The 19,862-nt window shown below is 46.2% G+C and overlaps 2 protein-coding genes across 4 annotated transcripts in view; one reads left to right on the forward strand and one right to left on the reverse strand.

Annotated features, from left to right (window-relative positions):
- The window catches only part of CYFIP2 (cytoplasmic FMR1 interacting protein 2), a 124,861-nt gene that overhangs the window by 55,296 nt on the left and 49,703 nt on the right, over window positions 1–19,862 (forward strand). For all 3 annotated transcript variants that reach the window (XM_036096233.2, XM_078066791.1, XM_078066792.1), the window contains 5 exons: window positions 2,604–2,680; window positions 4,057–4,165; window positions 6,424–6,543; window positions 11,971–12,170; window positions 13,760–13,847. In XM_036096233.2, the coding sequence (XP_035952126.2) occupies window positions 2,604–2,680; window positions 4,057–4,165; window positions 6,424–6,543; window positions 11,971–12,170; window positions 13,760–13,847 (594 nt within the window). The remainder of the gene's footprint in view (window positions 1–2,603; window positions 2,681–4,056; window positions 4,166–6,423; window positions 6,544–11,970; window positions 12,171–13,759; window positions 13,848–19,862) is intronic.
- On the reverse strand, window positions 15,862–18,759 carry FNDC9 (fibronectin type III domain containing 9). The gene is made up of 2 exons (XM_036096235.2): window positions 18,627–18,759; window positions 15,862–16,585 (listed from the first exon to the last, which is right to left on the reverse strand). Exon 2 carries the CDS (start codon window positions 16,576–16,578, stop codon window positions 15,862–15,864), a length of 717 nt encoding a protein of 238 aa, XP_035952128.2. The 5' UTR covers window positions 16,579–16,585; window positions 18,627–18,759.

Raw genomic sequence — 19,862 nt, forward strand, 5'->3', positions numbered from 1 at the left:
TAATACCATCGCTTTTGGGGATTAGGATCTCAACATATGAATTTTGGAGCAACACAAAACATTCAGACCATAGCAATGCAGGATCCATGACTTGTTCTGGAGAGTGATCTCTTTTTATGACTTTTTTTTAAGATTGTAGTATAATTGACACCCAGTGTTCCATTAGTCTGTGTACAGCACAGTGATTCTGCAACTCTATATGTCATGCTATGCTCACCACAGGTGTAGCTCCCACCTGCCCCCATACAGTGCTCTTATAATATCATTCCCTATATGGAGAGTGATCTTTACAAATCATGATCATCAAAAAGGACCCAGACCGAGATGATGGTCTTTCTTTTTCAAATGTATTAAGGGATGGCCGATGATAGAACTGCAGGGGTAAAATTAATTTTCTAATGGGTCTTTTATGGTTGGATTATTTGGCTAATAATAATAACAGCAATATCATGTATCAGTTATTATATATTTACAAGTTGCCAGGCGCAGTGCTAAGCACTGGAGAGAGAACGACTTTTTAAATAACCTTTACAGCAATTTAAAGAGATATATGCTACTATCTGTTTTACAGATAATAAATCTTAGACTTGAAGTGGTCAGTTATTGTTACTCCAATGTCATACAGCTTCCAGTGTCACTTGCTAGTACCGGTAGGACTAAAGTAACCATCCTTTCAACTATGAAGCTATTTATTAGTCACTCAATGGCTTTATTTCTGTAATGGTCAGGACAAGCTAGGTTATGCTGCAGTAACAAATAATCACAAATTTTTAGTACCTTAAAAATCAAAGGTTTATTTCTCCCTTATGGGTTGGTTGGGGGCTCTGGTCCATGTAGTCTTCAATTTGGGACCCACGTGGAACATTCACTAATTACCATGGCAGGGAGAGGTGTTACTGGTACTTAAAGCTTCCACCTGGAAATGACACGTGTCATTGGTCAAAGCGAGTCATGTGCCTGCACCTCCTTTTCAGAGAGGAGCAAGGAAGTACAATCCTGGCACCTGCATGAGGCCAATGGGAGTGGTGGCTACCGCAATTTCTCAGTTTTGCCTTCTGGGATCTGGAATGGTAGTCCGGGTTCTGCTTAATTGCATGGGGTCTATAAACACAGACTGAGGCCAATTAGGTAAAAATATCATAGAAATATAAAACATTCTTATTTATAAAGGCAAAACATGACTATTTTAGGATTAGCAAGAAAAGCTAGTAGAGATGCTGCTTGCTTTCTCTACTCTCCAATTTCTATGGGATTTGAAGACCTTGATGGACCCCAACACAGATCTCTTCTCCTGAGCACAGACTTGGGAAGAGAGATTCTAGGAGACAAGTGAACTGGTTGCATCTCAGCTTTGACAACTCCATGTTCTGACAAGATCTTATATACTTGAGACCCCCAAGTTGTGACCTGCCCCCTTTCTCTTCCCATCGCCCAACTCTGTTCTGCACGATGAAGGGCCTCATGTGTATGTGTGTGGATACCCAAGCTGCATCTGCCACCGCGGCCCACAAACAGTGGCCCCTCAGCTAAACCTCAACCCTAGGGGTACATACACCTGCTATGCAGTCCACCCCCAGGGATGATCCCAGGGAAAATACCAGACAGGCCTGGAAGGGGCTTGGGCTTTTGGGGCAAGGATACTCAAGGCTGGTTCTAGAAGGGGAGCTTAGGGTATGACTAGTGGGCACCCCCACCTTGACTCTGCAGGTTCTTCAACTGGAGGAAGGTCCAGTGGGGCCCCTTGAAGCATGAATTCCAGAGCAGAGGCTTGGTCACCTGCAGATGAGGGCAGAACTGCACATAGCTCTGTGTTCTATGTTCAGAATAACATTTGGGGTGTAAAATCAAAGATACGGGAGCTCTTCAGATAAAGAATTAACCTTATGGAGCTGTGAATTTGGTGAGGGAAGCATGGAAGATCAGTGACCTAAATATGCTCTGTTCCCTTTGAAGTCCCATGGCGCCCTGCCACCACTACATCCCCAGCTCATTAAAGCCCCACCCTTGGCTGTTTCTTGCCCTCGGTGGACGGTTTGGTTTTCATCCTGTGTCTGACATGAACTTCTCACCTAAGCCTCATGGTCTGCCACCGATGTGATGAGACACTGAAATGGCAAGATGATCCCATATTCATTAAGAACCAGAGGTTTCTAAGCTAAGTTTGAAAAAAAAAAAAAGATTTTTCAGTTTCCAAGCACCATCAACTTCTTCATTGTCAAGCAAGGGCAAATAAAGTGAAAGGAAAAGATGAAAAAGTCTAACAGGAAAGACGATGGGTGGAATGATGTGAGCAGTTGCAGGATATGAAGAGCTATCGCCTTCCCCCTGGGTGGGCCACCTTGGAACAGCAAGGATGGGACAAACGGGGAGGGCTGTTCCTCAACAGCTTTTTGAACTTGGCCTTCTCTGTGTCTAACTAAGGGCCTTGAGGTTGAGGGACCAAACTTCTTAACTTACTTAACCACAGGATCTGCTTTTTTTGCTACTCAAAGTATCTTGCCCCACAGCACACAATACTGCCCAGCTGACCCCTTGCAGCTGCGTGCGCTTTCTTTGCTTAAGCTAGACATGCACCGCTGACATTCCTGCTTCCGTGTCCCCAGGTGAACCTGTGCTTTGATCAGTTTGTCTACAAGCTGGCGGACCAGATCTTTGCCTACTACAAAGCCATGGCTGGCAGGTACGAGGGTCCCGGGGCTGTGAGCAACAAACGTTCGTAGCCTGCCACCTGTGAGACATGGTTTCCTGTCGTAAAACCTCTCTTCTTTAGCCCCCATGGGCCTGGACTGGGTGCTAAAATATAGGAGAAAGGAAAATAGGCAGGTTTGGTGCTGTCCCTCATGGAGCTTACCGTCTAGGAGGGATATCAGACGTTAATACAAACCGATTAGAGCACAGCGGCAAGGGAGGTTGCATGCTCCCTGTGAAGGAAACATTCATGGGAGTATGGAAATCTATGACAGTTAAACCTGCACTAGTCTTTGGAGTGAGGAACTGGAAAGGCTGTCCTGAGAAGCTAACATTTGAGTTCTTATCTGAAGTTGATAGGCATTAAATAAAACTAAGTGAAGGATGGGTCAGGAAATTGCAGGCAAAGGAACTGCTTGTGCAAAGTCCCTGGGGCAGAAGTATTGTACTGACAGCATGCCTACTCCATGGGACAGTTGAGACCATTAATGTGAATTAGTGCATGTAAATGCCTTGTCCACAGACCACAGGAGGAGACAAGTTGCACAGTAAGCTGGAGAGGTAGGCAGGGCTCAGGGATGAGGCTTGTAGGATTTCCCTAGGAGGAATCGAATACCATGGGATGATTTCAAAAGTATGACAGGGACTGGATTCAATTTTTATTTTTAAAAATTTGCCCTTATTAAAAACAAAAATGTGGAGAATGGATTGGTGGTGAGCAAGAACAGGTATATAAAGGCCAGACAGGAGACCGGTGAAGAATTGGGGTAAGACACTTGTCAAGTGTTGGAGGCTCGTCGGCAGTGCCAGTGTGTGTTGATTGAGTGAATTCCTGGGTTTCAAGAACCCATAACAGTACTGGTCAAGACAAACCTCAAAATAGGTATCTGTCTTCTTATTGGAAATCCAAATGTACAAACCAATAATGTCAAGAATAGTTACTTAACTGTCATAAATTACTTTTCTTTCCACACAGAGAATTTCCTTCATTTTGCTTTGACAGCTAGAATTGCTCTGACAGATTTCAAGTAGGAGGTGACATCGGAACGCACCAGTCTCTGTTAACACAGAATGCGCATTAAATGAAGTGAATGGCTCTTGATGATAGACAGTACAAAGCATGTACTCTCAGGGAAAACGCAGATTACACAGCCTTCCACAAAGTAGTCACTTAGCAAGTATCTGGGTTGAATAGGATGCCGTTTTAACAGTGAACTGGGCTTCCAGTGTCTCTAAGATGATTCTCATTTCAAATATGCTATATATACAAACTCAGTAGATCCTCTGGTCTGAAATAGATGGGGCTGGGTATTTGAAAACCATCCCCAGTTATGTTTACTGGCCTTATGTAACTTTTATTCCTTGCAGTGTCCTGTTGGATAAACGTTTTAGGGCCGAATGTAAGAATTATGGAGTCATCATTCCGTATCCACCGTCCAACCGCTACGAAACACTGCTGAAACAGAGACACGTGCAGGTACGGTGAAGAAAGCCAGAGGGCAGGTGGGACAGGCTAGAGAGTAGCCGTGAAGTTAGCGGGGAGATTGGAGACCAGGACTGCATACTCTCCGCCCTGCGTGCCACCCGTGTGGACTTCTGAGCATGAGTGTAGCCCAGCCTCGGAATCTTATAAGCCATAAAGGGGCATTGGCATCCTGTGGTTCAATTTCTAGGCTTCTCAGTCCACCTGCAGCTCGCCTCTGGGGAGTCGTGGCCACCAAAGCCTTTGTCCTTTTGTCATAAGCCGCAGCTCACTTCCTTCCATGGGGACTGCCACTCAGAAATGGGTAACTGCTCCTGAGCAGGGCCCTCATGCTGGTCTAAGTGAAGGTGGGCTGCTTCGTGCTTTGAAATGAAGCATGTCCGCTAAACCCACGCTAGAAATTAGTGTGTTTTTGTGGAGTTGCTTTTTGTTCACATTTGACCCCAGATGTAGAGGCAATAAATGATGCCAGGAGCTCAGACACAGATCGCTGCTTAAAAATGTTAACATGAGGGGCGCCTGGGTGGCTCAGTCGTTAAGCGTCTGCCTTCGGCTCAGGTCATGATCCCAGGGTCCTGGGATCGAGCCCCACATCGGGCTCCCTGCTCAGCGGGAAGCCTGCTTCTCCCTCTGCCACTCCCCTTGCTTGTGTTCCTCTCTCGCTGTGACTCTCTCTGTCAAATAAATAAATAAAATCTTTTAAAAAAAAAAAAAAATGTTAACGTGAGCCAGGCAGGCAAAATACGAGATGCTCCGGCCACCTGACTCCTATACCACGCTGTCAGCCACGTGAAGCTGGTGTGGCCTTTACACCATGACTTCTGCGCTTGGTGCGTGGGCCACGGTGTGTGTGGGGAAGACCCAGGTGAAGGGCCATGGCTGAGAAGTGCCCCAGGTGAAGAGGAAGGGGTTACCCTGGAAACCCTGGGCATTTTCATTGCCCTGAGAAATCAAAGGGAAATGGAGAATAATGAGAGAGAAAAGAACATCTTCACCTCTCAACAGCAGGAGCTCAGTACTTTTCCTCCAGCCCCTCAGGAAATTACAGCCATCAGTTACTGATGCGGCCAGAATTAGCCACAGGACATTAAATACTGAGGGCTCTATGTGTACACAAGGTAGCTGCCAGGGGTCCTAGTCAGTTGGTAGAAAATCTCCCAAAAGGGAAATAGAAAAAGAAGTAAAATAGTTAAGAATAATCCTTGGACACCTAGCAAAGCACAATGCACACAGCAGGTACTCAGTAAATGTTTATTGCTATTTGCATCGCATCTGTGATATTGCCCACATGTGTGTGCCCTGGCGGAAATTAGCGTAAGTTCTGTTTTCCATCCAGCCCTTCTTTCTCGTGCTTCTATACTCATCCCCATAAAGACACGCAGTGGGCCCTTGCTGAGGGAGCTGCTACTCTCTTGTGATTGGTGGGGCATGGGACCGATGTGGGAAGGACCTCATAGCTAAATTTAGGATGTCAGCATTGCATGGGGTGCCAGCCCTGTCCTGAGCCTTTTCCTACAGTCTGGATGAATCCTATTTTTCCTCAACTTCTTATATTTCAAACTTAAGTTGAAAGAATAACACAATGAACATATATATACTCTACAGGCAGATTTGTGATCATTAATATTTTACCACATTTGCTTTACTTTCTCTTATATGCATATTTTTTCTTTCTTGCAAATACGGTAAAAAAAATAAAATAGTTAAGAATAATCCTTGGGCACCTAGCAAAGTGCAGTATATGAATATGTGTGTGTGTATATATATAAAGTTTAGGTAAATAGTATATAAATATATAAGTAGTATATAGTATATATATTATAAATATAGCATATATAGTAAGTAGTATATAAATAGTAAATAAATACATAAATAGTAAATATATGTAGTATATAAAGATATAGTATGTGTAAATAATTTATAAGAATACATATATATGTAACATTAAATTACATATGTTTTAAATATATGTACTCTTTTTCTTAGCTGTTTGAGAGTAAGTCGCAGACGTCATGACACTTTACCCATGAATACCTCAGCATGTATCTCCTAAGAATGAGGACATTCTCTCATAATCAAGATAGAATGATCATACTCAGGAAATTTAACAATACTGTTTTCTGCATAGAGTCCTCATTTGTCCCAGTAATGTCTTTTTGCTTTTAATCCAATTTCTTATCAATGCATTGCATTTAGTTGTCATGTGCCTGTGAGAACCTTAAGTAACTTTTCTCTCTGTCTCTTCCATGTAGTTGTTGGGTAGATCAATTGACTTGAACAGACTCATCACCCAGCGCATCTCGGCCGCCATGTATAAATCCTTGGACCAGGCCATCAGCCGCTTCGAGAGTGAGGACCTGACTTCCATTGTGGTAAGAGACTGGGGGCCCGTGGGAGTTCTGGTCTGGGAGTCCTTAGACCTGAAGCCTAGTTGGAGGTGTTGTTAGCTTAGTACTGAGCTAGTTAAAGAGAAGCAGTGAGTCTCTTCCCAACTGAATGGAGCAGGTAAAAAAAAAACTTAAAAGGAATGAGTGATCTTACCCTCTTGATTGCCTTGAGATCTCTGACATGGTCAACCCTGGGGCACAGTTGCTTGTCCTTTGGGTTACTACCGAGCTGAGCAAGTACAGGGAAGGTCCTGAGAAGCTAGGGAAGGTTGCACAACAGGGTGGGCATCGTGGGTGTGCAGTATAGGGCCCAGAAGGGCTCCGTGCTGGGTTTAATGCTCTGCCATTGCCATCTTGAAATTCTTAATTTTTTAACAAGGGTCCCCACATTTCCATTTTGCACTGGGACCTGGAAACTATGTCTTTGGTCCTGATGCACAAGCAGGGAGTAAACAGCAATTTGAGCTACTCTCTGCTAACTCTTCCTCTCCAAGAATTAGAATAAACTTGATTGACCAGTCCTGAGGTGAATCAGAGGAAGACTTTCATGCTTTCAAAAGCAGATGAGTAGAAGAAATGAGAGAAATAGAAAATCACCATTAGAACGCCACGGTGACAGTTGTGGGCAAAATCCAGCAATGGATGCTAAAATTAGTAGGCGGACCTTTGAGAAGAATATTTTATGGTTCCTCTTATTACGAGGTCCCTAGAGTAGTCACATTCATAGAGACAGAAAGTGGGATGGTGATTACTGGGGACGAGGGAATTGGTGTATGGAGTTTTGGTTGAGGGAAATTAGGTTCTGGAGATGGATGGTGATGATGGTAGCACAGTCATGTGAATGAACTGAACGCCACAGAACTATACACTCAAAAATGGTGTCAGTGGTAAGTTTTCTGTTACATATATTTGACCACAATTTTAAAAATTACTCGGAAATTAAAAAAAAAAACTAAGAAGCAGCAGGATTCTTGCATAGTCTCAAACTATCTCCTTCAAGATATTTATTAACTCCAAAAGGAAGATTAGTAACTTTACAGTGGGAACACCATCTTAACCAAGCATCAAAGGTCAACAACACCAGTAATAATATATATTCATGTAACCCCTGCTGGTATTCTTCTGTGGTATTCTTGCCAAAATGCATGTTCTCAATCTAATCATGAGAAAATATCAGATAAACCCCAATTAAATGGCATTAAAAAAATGAACGATACTTTTCAAAAGCATCCAGGTCATAAAAGACAAAGACTGAAAAATGTTAGTGACTGAAAAAAGACTAAGAAGAATGACAACTAAAGGCAATGTGGGATTCCAAATTGAATCATAGAACAGAAAAAAGGACCCTCGTGGAGAATCTGTTGAAATCTGAATAAGTGTGTCATTTAGTTAATAGAACGGAACCAACGTTAATTTCCTACTTTTGATAATTATGCCATGGTTATGTAAGCTGTTAACATTGGGGAAATTGGGTCAAGGATATGCAGGAACTCTGCTTTTTCACTTATAGAAAAGTAAGTCCAAAATTATTTCAAAATTTAAAAAAAAGTATTTTTTAAATGGACAAAGTGGTTAAAAAAAAAAGTGACTAGGGACTAGAGCTCTAGAGTCAGAAAGACCTTGGGTGCTAGTCTTGGCCCTGCCACTTACGAGCCGGCAATTTTGGCCAGTTATTTAACTTCTCCAAGGTCATTTCCCCATCTACATGATAGAGGAATGTTAGAAATCATAGTATAACGTTTTTATAAGGATGACTTGCACTTAATAAATAATAGCTTATGAAAAAATGATGAGAGGAGCATAAAAATTTTGGGCTACAATGAGACGTTCTCAGGGTGAATTTTCAGCAGCATTTCCTATGAGGACTTGCCCCCAGCTACCCACCTAAGTCCTGGGTCAGTTACTTTAGGAGACTATCATATAGCACATGTTCTGGGAGATCTATTTAAAGAAGTAGATTTTTCTTGGGAGGAAGGAAGGAAGGAAGAAAGAAGGGAAGAAAGGAATAAATTTTTCTTTGTTTATGCCAGAATGTTAGCAGTGATGGGATTTTTTTTCATCTTTGTTGTTTATCTGTAACTTCTAGCTGTCCAGTAATGAATGAGCATATCTCATGGAAAAACTGGTCTGGGGTGTGTGTAGGTGTCCATGACCCCTTCCAATCCCTTGAAAGGCACTGAATGTTCTTTTAGTTGAGAACAAAATCAAAACAAGCAGTGAAAGCCCGTGTTTATCAGGTGAGGGCAGCAACCCCCAGGAGAGCAGGCACTCCCTGTGAAGCCCATGAAGAGGAGACCCCAGGAATGCTCTCTCCTGTGGGGTCAGGAGGTCCCTACTGGCCTTGGCTGAGAAGCTTCTGCCTCTTCTGAGAAACAGCCTGAGGAATCTGCTCCCTTCAGCGCTTCCCTCCACCTTGGAAACTCCGTTCTGAGATGGGAAGGCGGCTTGATGATGCCAAGCTGGGAGGGTGGCAGAGATTTCTTAAGTCAGCCGTCCTCATCCTACACAGCTGAGCAAATAGATTCTCGGAGACATCTGATGCTGGATTTGAGGGCTGGCAGCTTGCAGGCTGTGTTTTGTTTAGGCTGCAGAACACATTTGAAATTTTGAGCCAACATTTAACATTTGGAAGAATTTGAATAAAACTGCAGAAGCTTTGGCAACACCACCCCAGCCATTCCAGATGGCAGCGATCGTCTAGAAATGACTAGATGATCCCGTCAGCCCGGCTGTGCTCCCTTCAGCTTGCCGCCAGCCTCACTGTACACCTCATTCCGTGTAGGACCTTCCATGCTCGCTGCACCTGACTTCGAGACCCGGGTCTTCTCGCCTGCCTGGGGCCACAGCGCTGGTGAGCAGTCCGGTGTGGCCGACACTCAGCTTTTCCGGTCCCCATCAAGAGCTCTTTCCACTCCTTCACAGAAGTTGCCCCGTTAGGCGTTTTATTTCCCCAGTTCTGCTTCTCTACGTTGCCCCCAGTAAACCAACTCTACTGTAGAAACTGAGACCCTCTCAGAAGGCGCCGGAACCACTCAAAAGGCCTCTTCAACCTCGCCAGGCTTGATGCACTGAGCTCCGCATCCCAGGGGCAAGTGCCCTCTTATGATTTGAAGGTCGGAATAACATGGCTGAGGCCAAACAGGGCTTGGATTACCTGTCAGAAACCTTGGTACTGTTGTATGGCAGGAGAAGCGGACCTGTGTTTCCAGCGGCCCCACATCAGCAGCGTTGAGAACTCCCTCCTTCGGTCTCCCTGTAAACGCCGACACACATTTGTGAGACTGTTAAAATCACAGAACATTCCCTGGTTTTTCGCTTGCAGTTATCTTCCTGGTAACATGGCACTTCAGTGTGCCATGGGACTCCTCAGGGAGCTTAGAAATAAAATCATTGGCATTTATTCCATTTAATTTATTTCATTCATTTTTTTTACCCATCTGAAGTGAATGGGCACAAAGTTAATAGTCCACCTGGGTAGGCCCTAGGAGACAGAAGCAGAGAGGTGATTCGGTATTTCTGCCCTTCATTTACTTCATGGTGCACAATGACTGGAAACTTACTCTTCCAGCTGCCATTCCAGAATTAAAATCCAGATTTTGACCTTCTTTTGAAAGACTGTGAACTCTGTCATCACTGAGCCCATTCTGAGGAGGTAACAACTCTATGGAGTTAAGTAGCAGCTCCTCCGTCTCTGGGCAGACATTCTGCCACAGACAGCCCAGCCCCAGGAATCCCTCCCGCTCCTGCCCGTGTCTCTTCCCTGAGCTGGCTGGCCTCTGCAGCCATTGAAGTTTGCAAGCTTCGATCCACTTCTGCACCCCCAATTTAGAGCCATAGCATCTGAGTTTCAGAAAGACAAAGCTCCAAGATTGGAAGCATGGTCTGGGGCCTCCACCTGGCCACACTCTAGGCCCCAACCAGCGTGAGGGATGCCTTGTGGCTGATGAGAGTAAAATTGATTCCCTGGTGTGGGGCCGCACCCTATGACCGACTGTAGACACCTGAGCTCCCTATCCCAGCCATTAAAGCTGGCCCTCTGGCTGTCCCGCCTCCTGGCCACCCTCTGGTCAACTGCCCTTGCCAGTGTTCGTGGAGTTTTTATATTGTCAAACCATCTTTACTTTGATCATCATTACTGTTCAAGGGGCTCTCTTAGCAAATTGCTTCTTTAGTCCAGGCAGCTCTGTCATAGAGGCACAAACACATGTGACTTGACATCAGAAGACCTGGGATCACACACTAAACCGTGTTCTATATTCCCTGTGTGACTTTAGGCAAGTTACTTCACCCTCTGAGCCTCATCTGTCCCCTCTATGAAACAGGGGCCATCATACCCATCTCAAAAGAGGGCTTGACCACAACAATATGGGAGTGTCCTAGAGCATCACAAAGAGGGATGGCTTCTCTCTCTGCACAAGACTGTGCTTTGATTCTTTTTCATATCAGCACGGCAAGGGACTAAAGCCAGCCCAAAGGGTTTCACTCTCCTTTTACTTGCCAACAAATGCAGTGACCTGTTGTGTCTGCATATTGTCCACTTTGCTCCCATTCTCTGCCTGAAGGTAGGGTTCCCAGCAGTCAGGGCCCACAGCTCACGTGAGTCCTCGGTCCGTGGCTTTTAGCTGCACCTTTGCCAACATGTAAGCAACCCGGTGACTGGCAGACCCAGGAGGAATCCAAAGGAGGGGGCATTGTGCCCCCAGCTAGTTTTAAAATTCCTATAGTATACAGCGGTTAAGAATATGGACTTTGGAGCCCAACTTCCTGGATTTGGAGTCAAGTGATTCAACTTCTCCAAGCCTCAGTTTCTCTAATGCATAAAGTAAGGGTTTTTTTGAGCATTAAATGAGTTAAGACACATTAAGTGCTGAAGATACAGTTTGGCGTATATTAAATTGAATCACATGAAACTACTCATATTCAATGGTATTTAACCTAAAAACCAGTAGTTTCATGTGGTCTGACCTAGTAGTAAGTCCTAAGCGAGTGATAACTCTTAGGATGGCTCTCTGCACGGCGGAGATAACAGCTCTCATGACAGCCAGTCACACCTTCCTTTTGTTTACTTGCAACACTGAGAAGCAAGCTTTCTCCTCACCAGTATGGAGACTGGAAAGCAAGCAGGCATGCTCTCCACCCAAGGGGGTCCAGACAAGGCAATCGTACATGGTCTGTGGCCCCCTTCTCAGAGCAGGCACGCAGCTTTCCTCCGCACAGTCTGGGAATTCCTCCTCTGAAGAAGGGCACGTTGTCACATGCCACCGCGGGGGCCTAGTCTCCGTGTCGGCAGTCGGGAGCTTGTCTGAGGGGCTCTCCCCCGCATGAAAGGAATCCGTAAGAAGAAGCGGGGCGCGTGGGGGGCGTGTGAGGTGTATGTGTACATCCTCAGCAGCCGTGGGCTCTCTCTGGCAGGAGCTGGAGTGGCTGCTAGAGATCAACCGGCTCACGCACCGGCTGCTGTGTAAGCACATGACCCTGGACAGCTTCGATGCCATGTTCCGGGAGGCCAACCACAACGTGTCCGCCCCGTACGGCCGCATCACCCTCCACGTCTTCTGGGAGCTGAACTTCGACTTCCTCCCCAACTATTGCTACAACGGGTCCACCAACCGGTAAGGGAGTCCCTGTGCAAAGGGGGCTGGGGTGGGCTGGGGGCCGGGGAAGCGGTTCCTTCCTGTAACAGGCGTGTCGTGGAGTCCCTCCTGGTTGGAGGCTCTGTGCTGGAGGCGGGGATGCCACCATGAACAAGCCTGCCTCTGAGAGCCTTCAGGCAAGGAGGATGCCGGTGAAAAATGGAAAGAGTGAATCTGGAGATGGAGGAAAGCCCCAGTCGTGAGAGAGAAAACACCACCACCTGATCCGGCCTGGGAAGTGATGGGAACCTCAAGAGAGGCTTCCTCCTCTGACAAGTAATGCTTGAGCAGAGATGTGAAGGATAAATAGGAGTAAATAAGGTGAAAAGACAGGAGAAGAATATTCCAGGCAAAGTCTCCAAGGAGCCGAGAGTGCATGGTGAGGGTGGAGCCCATGGGAAGAGGCGGTGCCATGAAAGATAGCGCAGGACCCAGGAGGAAGCAGGAGCTGGCTGTGCGCTACTCCATAGTCCAACCTAGGAGCACACATGGTGCTTTATGAGCAGATGGTACTTTTAGGACAGTATCCACATACATGAATACGTTTGTGCAAAATAGGCACACGCATGCATGACAAAGTGGCGTATGTCTCCTGCAGGGTGCACAGAGCCCTGCGTCAGGCACCGAGGTGAGGACAAGACTTAATCCCTTATCCTCACAGAAGTTCAAAACCTGATGGAGGATGGGAGATGTATTCACCCACAAAACAAGTACATTAGGTTACACAAACATGCATGTGTTTACCGGTCCTCTCGGTACCCTCAGGGCCTGGCTCACGACCAGTATTAAATAAATACGTGCTGAATGAATAGAAGGGCCTGGGAGGAAACCACACATGAGCCTGAATCCACACATTTAGCAAGACAGACTTCTGGTTCTGTAAAGATCTGGGACTTTGAATCCTCTTGAGCAGAGGTCTGCAGGCCATCGCCCACAAGCCACATCTTGTTGCCAGCCGTCTCTGTACAACCCAGGAGCAAAGAATGCGATTGACATTTTTGAATGGTTGGGGGGAAAAAATCCAAAAAATTATAGTTTGATGACAAGTGAAAAATCATTTGAAATTCGTAAAGTTTTACTGGAACCCAGCCATGCTCATTCATCTACAGTTATTTATGGGCACTTCACGCTACCAGCACAGTTGAGTAATGGTGACAGAGACCATCTGGCTTGCAAAGCTGAGAATACTTGCTATCTGGGCCTTTACAGAAAGAGTTTGTGGAACCCTGCTCTTAAGAAGCCAACCTGGGCGGGGCGGGGGGAAGGATCAGAGCCCCAGAGAAGGCCATTTGCAGGTCCAGCCAGTTGTCTTTCTTGCCTACTGTCCTTGTGAGCGGCCATAGCCCAGAGGCTAGCCTGGGAATCTGGACTACGGTTTTCCCACCTATGGGAAGGAGACAGTAGGTGAATGAATGGGTGTATGTCATAAGAGTTTAGTACCTTTATAGACAACCACCTAGAAACACTGGGGTTGCACCTGGTCAGGAAGGGCTCCGGCTAGGTTGTGTCCCATGAAGAATGCTCTCAGGACCCAGTTAACTCCCGCCCGTTCTCTTTTCCTCTACTAGTTTTGTTCGAACTGCCATTCCTTTCACCCAAGAACCGCAAAGAGATAAGCCCGCCAACGTCCAGCCTTATTACCTCTATGGATCCAAGGTGAGTAGTCTTGCCTGTGTGCTACTCCTAAGACTAGTGAGCAAAAGCAATTAGAAAAGTGTTCCCCAAATCAGAAAAGTAAAAAGGTGTAGAGATAGAGAGACAGCAGTGAGATCCAGGCAGAAACAACTGTGAGTATATTTATCTTTATTTGTGCACAGCTAGCCAGGATGGGGGTGAAGCAGACCCGGCAGGGGTGGTTCTTGGGTGGGAATTATTTGGGGGGATTTCACTGAGGTGAGCAGGGACATAGGTGCGTGGGGCTTCTCATCTTCATCCTCTCTCCTCCTGTTGCTCAGCTGATTCATTGCAGTATGGTCGTGTGATTCTGGGATTTTGTGTTCCAGAAAGGCAAGGGTTTTGCAAGCAGGAAGCAATTGGGAAGGTGGAGTTTTGAAGGAAATCCCAGAGGGCTGGAGCTAGCGCCGAGAGACAGGTCTTTTCCCATCTCTTTGCCGCTTTGTTCCCAATACACATCCTAACACTAACCAGGCCTCTCAAATGGTGCCCTGTTCTAGACCTTCGGTCCTTTGCCATTCATTAAACAGACATTTATGAAGTGCCCACGATAAGCCAGACATGGGGCTAGATTCTGCATGCTGGGGATATATCAGAGATTAAAACGGACATCATGTCTCCCCTCCTCGAATTTCTACACCCATGGTGGGTACAGGGGGCAGTGTTGACAGAGTCTCACCAACACTATGATAGATGTAGGAGATCTATCTCTTACCCTGTGGGTTTGAAGGGGAAGAATGCCACTGTAAGAGCGGAACGTGTCCACAACAAAGCCAGCATTTTTATTTGTGATGGAATAGAAATGGCTACCTTTGACCCCATTTTCAAAAAGTAAGCACAGATGGACTCAGAAGAACCACTGAATACATATAAGCAAAGGTACTCCTCTAGTTTGGGGAGCCCTAGATTGGGAAGTGTGGTGAACCAATGAGCTCCCACCACTTGGGCCTACAGGTGGGCTTAGAAGGTCTTGGGATGATGCTGGGACAGTGTAGATGTCCTCTCCAGGACAGCCAGTCTGGTCAAGGCAGCTTTCTCAACACAAGGGACACTTTGAGCCAGCATTTCTGATAGTTCAGACATGTCATTGAATGACTCTGACTCACAAAGTAAGAACAACACCTCCCTTTCCAAGTCTCTTACAAACCTTGTGATTATAACAAGGAGAAAGACACATTTATGTTGATGCTTATATGTCTTTAATACCTTCTCCTTTCCATTTTCTTTTTTTATCGAAGCTAAGAGAGCAGACCTTAAGCTCAGAGTCTTTAATAGGCAATAGAATCTAAGTCAAACTTAATGTTATTTTGTTTTCATTATATTTATTCTTATGTCTCTTCTACTTATAGCAGGAGGGTGCTGGTTTTTCATTTATGGAGTCATATAAGTCTGTCTTTTAAGATAAGTTTAAGTTTTAAAAATGAGTCGATTTAAAGAAAAATATTGTTAATAATAGTAAAGATAGTCTATGGTTTAAACAAAATGGAGATGGGGTACGAGGTGGTATGTGATTGTCCGAAAGCTGGAAAACACTGTGGAGCAAGGCTTCTCAATCTTTCCAAAATAGTCCCCCCAACAGCAGAGGGGACTGGACGTCTGCCTCAGCTGACTGAAAGCATAACCAGGAGAGCCCATCTTCAACTCAAAAGTTTCCTCGAAGTACTGTGTTTTATTAAGTCATGCAAATTTTGCTTTCTATGCCATAATATATTCATGTTTGTTTTAACATTAAAATAATGTTTTTCATTCCTAACTGGGCTCCCCTAAATGGACACTCCTGAGAGACACCATGTTTCTCCTTTGGCATACCATGGGGGTATATGCTTTCTAGCTTGAGAAGCTTTGTCATAGGGCATTCATCCAACCCGGATGATCCACAAGAGCACTGACAGTTGAGGGGAGGCAAATGGGTGGTCTAGGGACACATTTTTACAAAAGATCTACTGTATGGAGGGCTTTAAGCTACACAACGCGCGGGCCGCCTCCTCCCTACCTCTCACTCCCTAAAATGAGGCAGCATGGCAGGATGATCACCACCACCGCCCCTCAGCAAGGCACCCACGTCAGGAACATCCTGATTGGCGGCATCCTGGTCAGCTGCATCATCCTCGTTGGCTTCCCCTTCGGCTTCTGGTTCTGCTTCAGCGCCGGAGTTCTTGCGTGGCATTTCCACCAGGGGGAGCCCTTGCAGGTCTTCCTCTCTCTGCCCAAGTGCGGGGGCCTCCTCTGGCCATCTCACCAACCCATTGGCTTCCTCCATGTGGCCGGCTCGGTAAGACCATCGAGGCTCGTGGCAACGGATGCACCAGAACTGGAGGCAGATGAAAGCTAAGACGGCTGTGAAGCAGGCCAGTAGAATGGCCATCAACACCCACAGGGAGATTTGGGGGTCCACCAGGGAGCTGCCGGCCGCCAGTGGACTCTTATCCAGGGTATGGAACATGGTGCAGTAGTGCCTGTAGGGGAAGGCAGCCTTCTTGCAGCTGATGCACAGGAAGTAGAGAGTGGAAGGTGCCAGGTGTTCCAGCACCACGGAGCTGATTGTTCGGGGCACCTTCTCCTCGTGGTGGAAGCTGTAACGCAGATAGCCGGAGAAGATGCTGTTCCAGTTGGGTCTGTACATAATATGGTAATAGTCCTCCAGGCAGGGCTCTGAGGACGACCAGGAAATGATGGCTCCTGTATGAGAGACGTTCCCAACCTCGATGTTCATCCTGATTCTAGAACCAGAATCAAAGTGGAAAATGACATCCCCTATTGAAGCATTTATGTATGATATTCATAACCACCGTATATTGAACATTCACGATGGGGACTAAGATTGCCCCTGTTTTACAAAGAAACGGAGGGCAAAGAGGTTACGTTACTCAGCGAAGGAGTAGCTAAGAAATAACAGAACACAAGTTCACATCAGGGCTGTCTCGTGTCAAAGCCTGTGTCCTGCAGGCCTCACATCCCCCAGCCTCATCCTGCCCTGGCTCCGATCCCTTAGATACAACATTGTTTCCAAGCCTTTAAAAAATGAAGAAAGGCCATAAAAGAAATCAGATAACCCGATTAATGTGCCCACATGAGTCACCACGGCTCTGCGACCTCCAAGTCAGACAGTTATGTCACCTACAATATCCCTTCTGGACCTTCTGCTCGCAGTGCTGTGAGCTCAGTCATCTAGAACATTCTGCCCACTGCTTTTTTAGCCTCCCAGTTCTGTTGCCCATGAGAGAGGAGATTTGCGTCATCACTCCTTGGCAGCTGATTTCTCCCCAAAGCCTCTGCTCATGTTTTGTTTCTTTGTTTGTTTGTTCAAGGCCAAAGGTACCCAGGAAATTAGTTGTGTAGGTCAAGGCAATCAGCTCCTAATACCAGCATAAATGCTGCTACTTAATACCTCTGGTACTGTGAGTGTTAATAATGATAGTAATCACCAACCGTTAGTGAGTGGTTGCTATGCCACATCTAGTATGTGTCATGCTAGATGCTCACATACCGTAACAAATTTCCCTTAGTCTTCATCAGGCCCTCTGAGCTAGATCCCCATTTTACAGATGAGCAATCTGAGGTCACTCAGCTAACAGGTAGACTCAAAGCCACTTAACTGCTACATTTCCAAATGCAAGGCTGCTGGGTTTAGTTACAGCATGTTATTGCAAAATGAGGTGCTGGCACTAAGACCCGGTTGCTGTTTTTCCACAAATCAAATGAGCCCTCTTCAGATTACCACCCCTCCCGCTTTGGTAAGAGAGCACCATCTTCAAGCTTTTTAGTTTCTCTTAAATGCTATCTCTTTGAGAGAGAGAGTTTCCCTTCCACTGAATTTCCCCTGATCTAAAAATAAGGGGCAGCCATATTCATTCAGCCTGTGTGTCTGTTCATGTACGGGTCTCACCCAGCCCTGTTCTCTGCCCTTCCTGTCTCACGTGAAATGCAGAAGCCTGCGTTTTAGATTTTAATGACCCAGTAAAAACCCATCAGCCAGATTTTAACCTGAACTGGATGTGAAGCCAAACTGATTTCTATTACAAGCTGCGCTCTCTCCTCCCTGCCTCCCTCCGACCTTCTATTTTCATGGCCGTTTCCCTAGAGGAGGTGGGCTGCAGAAAGATGCACAGCACTGAGCGATTTTTCAATCCTTGTTTTTCTTCTCTAAGGATGACAGTGAACTGAAATGCTCAGGAAGGGGAAGAGTTCCCTTCAGTTTGGTTGGAAATTTCTTCCCAGAAACATGGGGAATGAAAGGGACAAGACAGGTGTGCTCAGACCCCTCCGGGGAAGGTCATTGCAAAGGAGAGTGTTTGCGCCCCCTTCGTCAGTCTCCCTTCTCATGACTTCCCCCATCCCCTCCACCGGTCCCATCCCTATAAAAACACTTCTGACCACAATGAGAAGAGCTTAATTCATTTCTTATAATACAGAGGCAATGGCCTTTGTAAAGCCCTTCCATCAGGGGTGATCAGGAATCCTGGGGTTTTTCTTTCTCTTGCATCTTTTCCCCTGTTTGCTTCGCATCTGCTGCTGGCTGTCTTTGCAGACTGAGTTCTCTACAGCAGACATTTTTAAGAGCTTTCTGGCAAGACACTGGGGCAGCATCTTCAGCTTTGGGGACCAGATCAGTCTCCCTTATTTGCTTTTCTTTCTCTGCTTCTGTTTCTAAATTCCCCCTATTTTTAGCTATTCATATTGCCGTTGCCTGGCCCTCCGCCAAGCAGAGTGTGAAAGGAAAAACCATTTCCATTTCCAAGAAGAGCCATTTATGTCCCTTACCTGATGCTCGCGGTGGATCTGGTTAGAACGCAGCCTGCAGGGGCAGACAGAGTGGACCAAAGCTGAAGGAATGGAGCCTTCTCCCCTCCTCTGCTCTGGGCTCTCCTTGACGCCTCTCTCGCCACTGTCTGAGTAATCCCACTGTCGCCCCCAACGCTCACGTTATTCATTTCTTCAGATCAGCATCATTCACCATGGCAACCGGCAGGCATCTGTACGCACGATGCTTTCAGGGACCAGTCTGGAAAGGATTTTGCCCACTGAGCGGAGCTCTCATTCCTTTGGCCAAAAAAAGGCGAACAGTCTCCGGCAAACTGATCCTCAGAGGTATTAATTCTTCCAAGGCTGCCAGATTTTCTCTCTAATTGGCTGGTGATCATTTTTTGCCCCATCTAGACCCTCTTTGGACAATGGTCAAATGCAAAGATGCCCTTCTCAGTTATCCCACAATTAAAATAATAATTTTATCCCGAGCCATTCCCACCCCTACCCCACCTCTATATCACCTTCTTTCTTCATTCTTGTCTCCTGTGTCATTCTCTATTTACATGACCCTGGTCAGGAGTCTTTTATTCTCTGGGCCTCAATTCCATCACCTATAAAGCTCTGGGCTTGGGCTAGATGGGGATGGCAGATGGAAAGCAGGACTACTGCCCCTGCTCAGTCCTGAACCCGTGTCAGGCTTGCTGAACCAGCACTGGCACTGGGTTGATCTGAGCATCCACCAAAATTCTGGTCTACCCAGAACCCCAGCGTGTGACCTTATTTGGAAATAGGATCTTTATAGATTGAATTAGGTAAGGATCTTGAAATGATACCATCCTAGATTTAAGGGGAGCCCTAAATCCGATGACTGGTGTCTTTTTTTATTTTTTTAAGATTTTATTTATTTATTTGAGAGAGAGAGAATGAGAGAGAAAGAGAGCATGAGAGAGGGGAGGGTCAGAGGGAGAAGCAGACTCCCTGCCGAGCAGGGAACCCAATGCAGGTCTCGATCCCAGGACTCGAGGATCGTGACCTGAGCCGAAGGCAGTCTCTTAACCAACTGAGCCACCTAGGCGCCCGACTGGTGTCTTATAAGAGAAAGGAGAGGGAGGTTTATACGCAGAGGGACATGTAAAGACAGAGGCAGAGGTTGGAATGATGCTGCCATAACCAAGGAGTGCCAGGTACCTGGAGCTGGAAGATGCAAAGAAGGAGTCTACCCTGGAGCCTTTAGAAGGAACGTGGCCCTGC

Source organism: Halichoerus grypus, chromosome 2, assembly GCF_964656455.1.
Source record: "Halichoerus grypus chromosome 2, mHalGry1.hap1.1, whole genome shotgun sequence".
Classification (NCBI taxonomy): Eukaryota; Metazoa; Chordata; class Mammalia; order Carnivora; family Phocidae; genus Halichoerus; species Halichoerus grypus.

Excerpts from the sequence above, each read along its gene's own strand:
- FNDC9 (XM_036096235.2), bottom strand. The coding sequence starts at position 16,578 with ATGAACATCGAGGTTGGGAACGTCTCTCATACAGGAGCCATCATTTCC.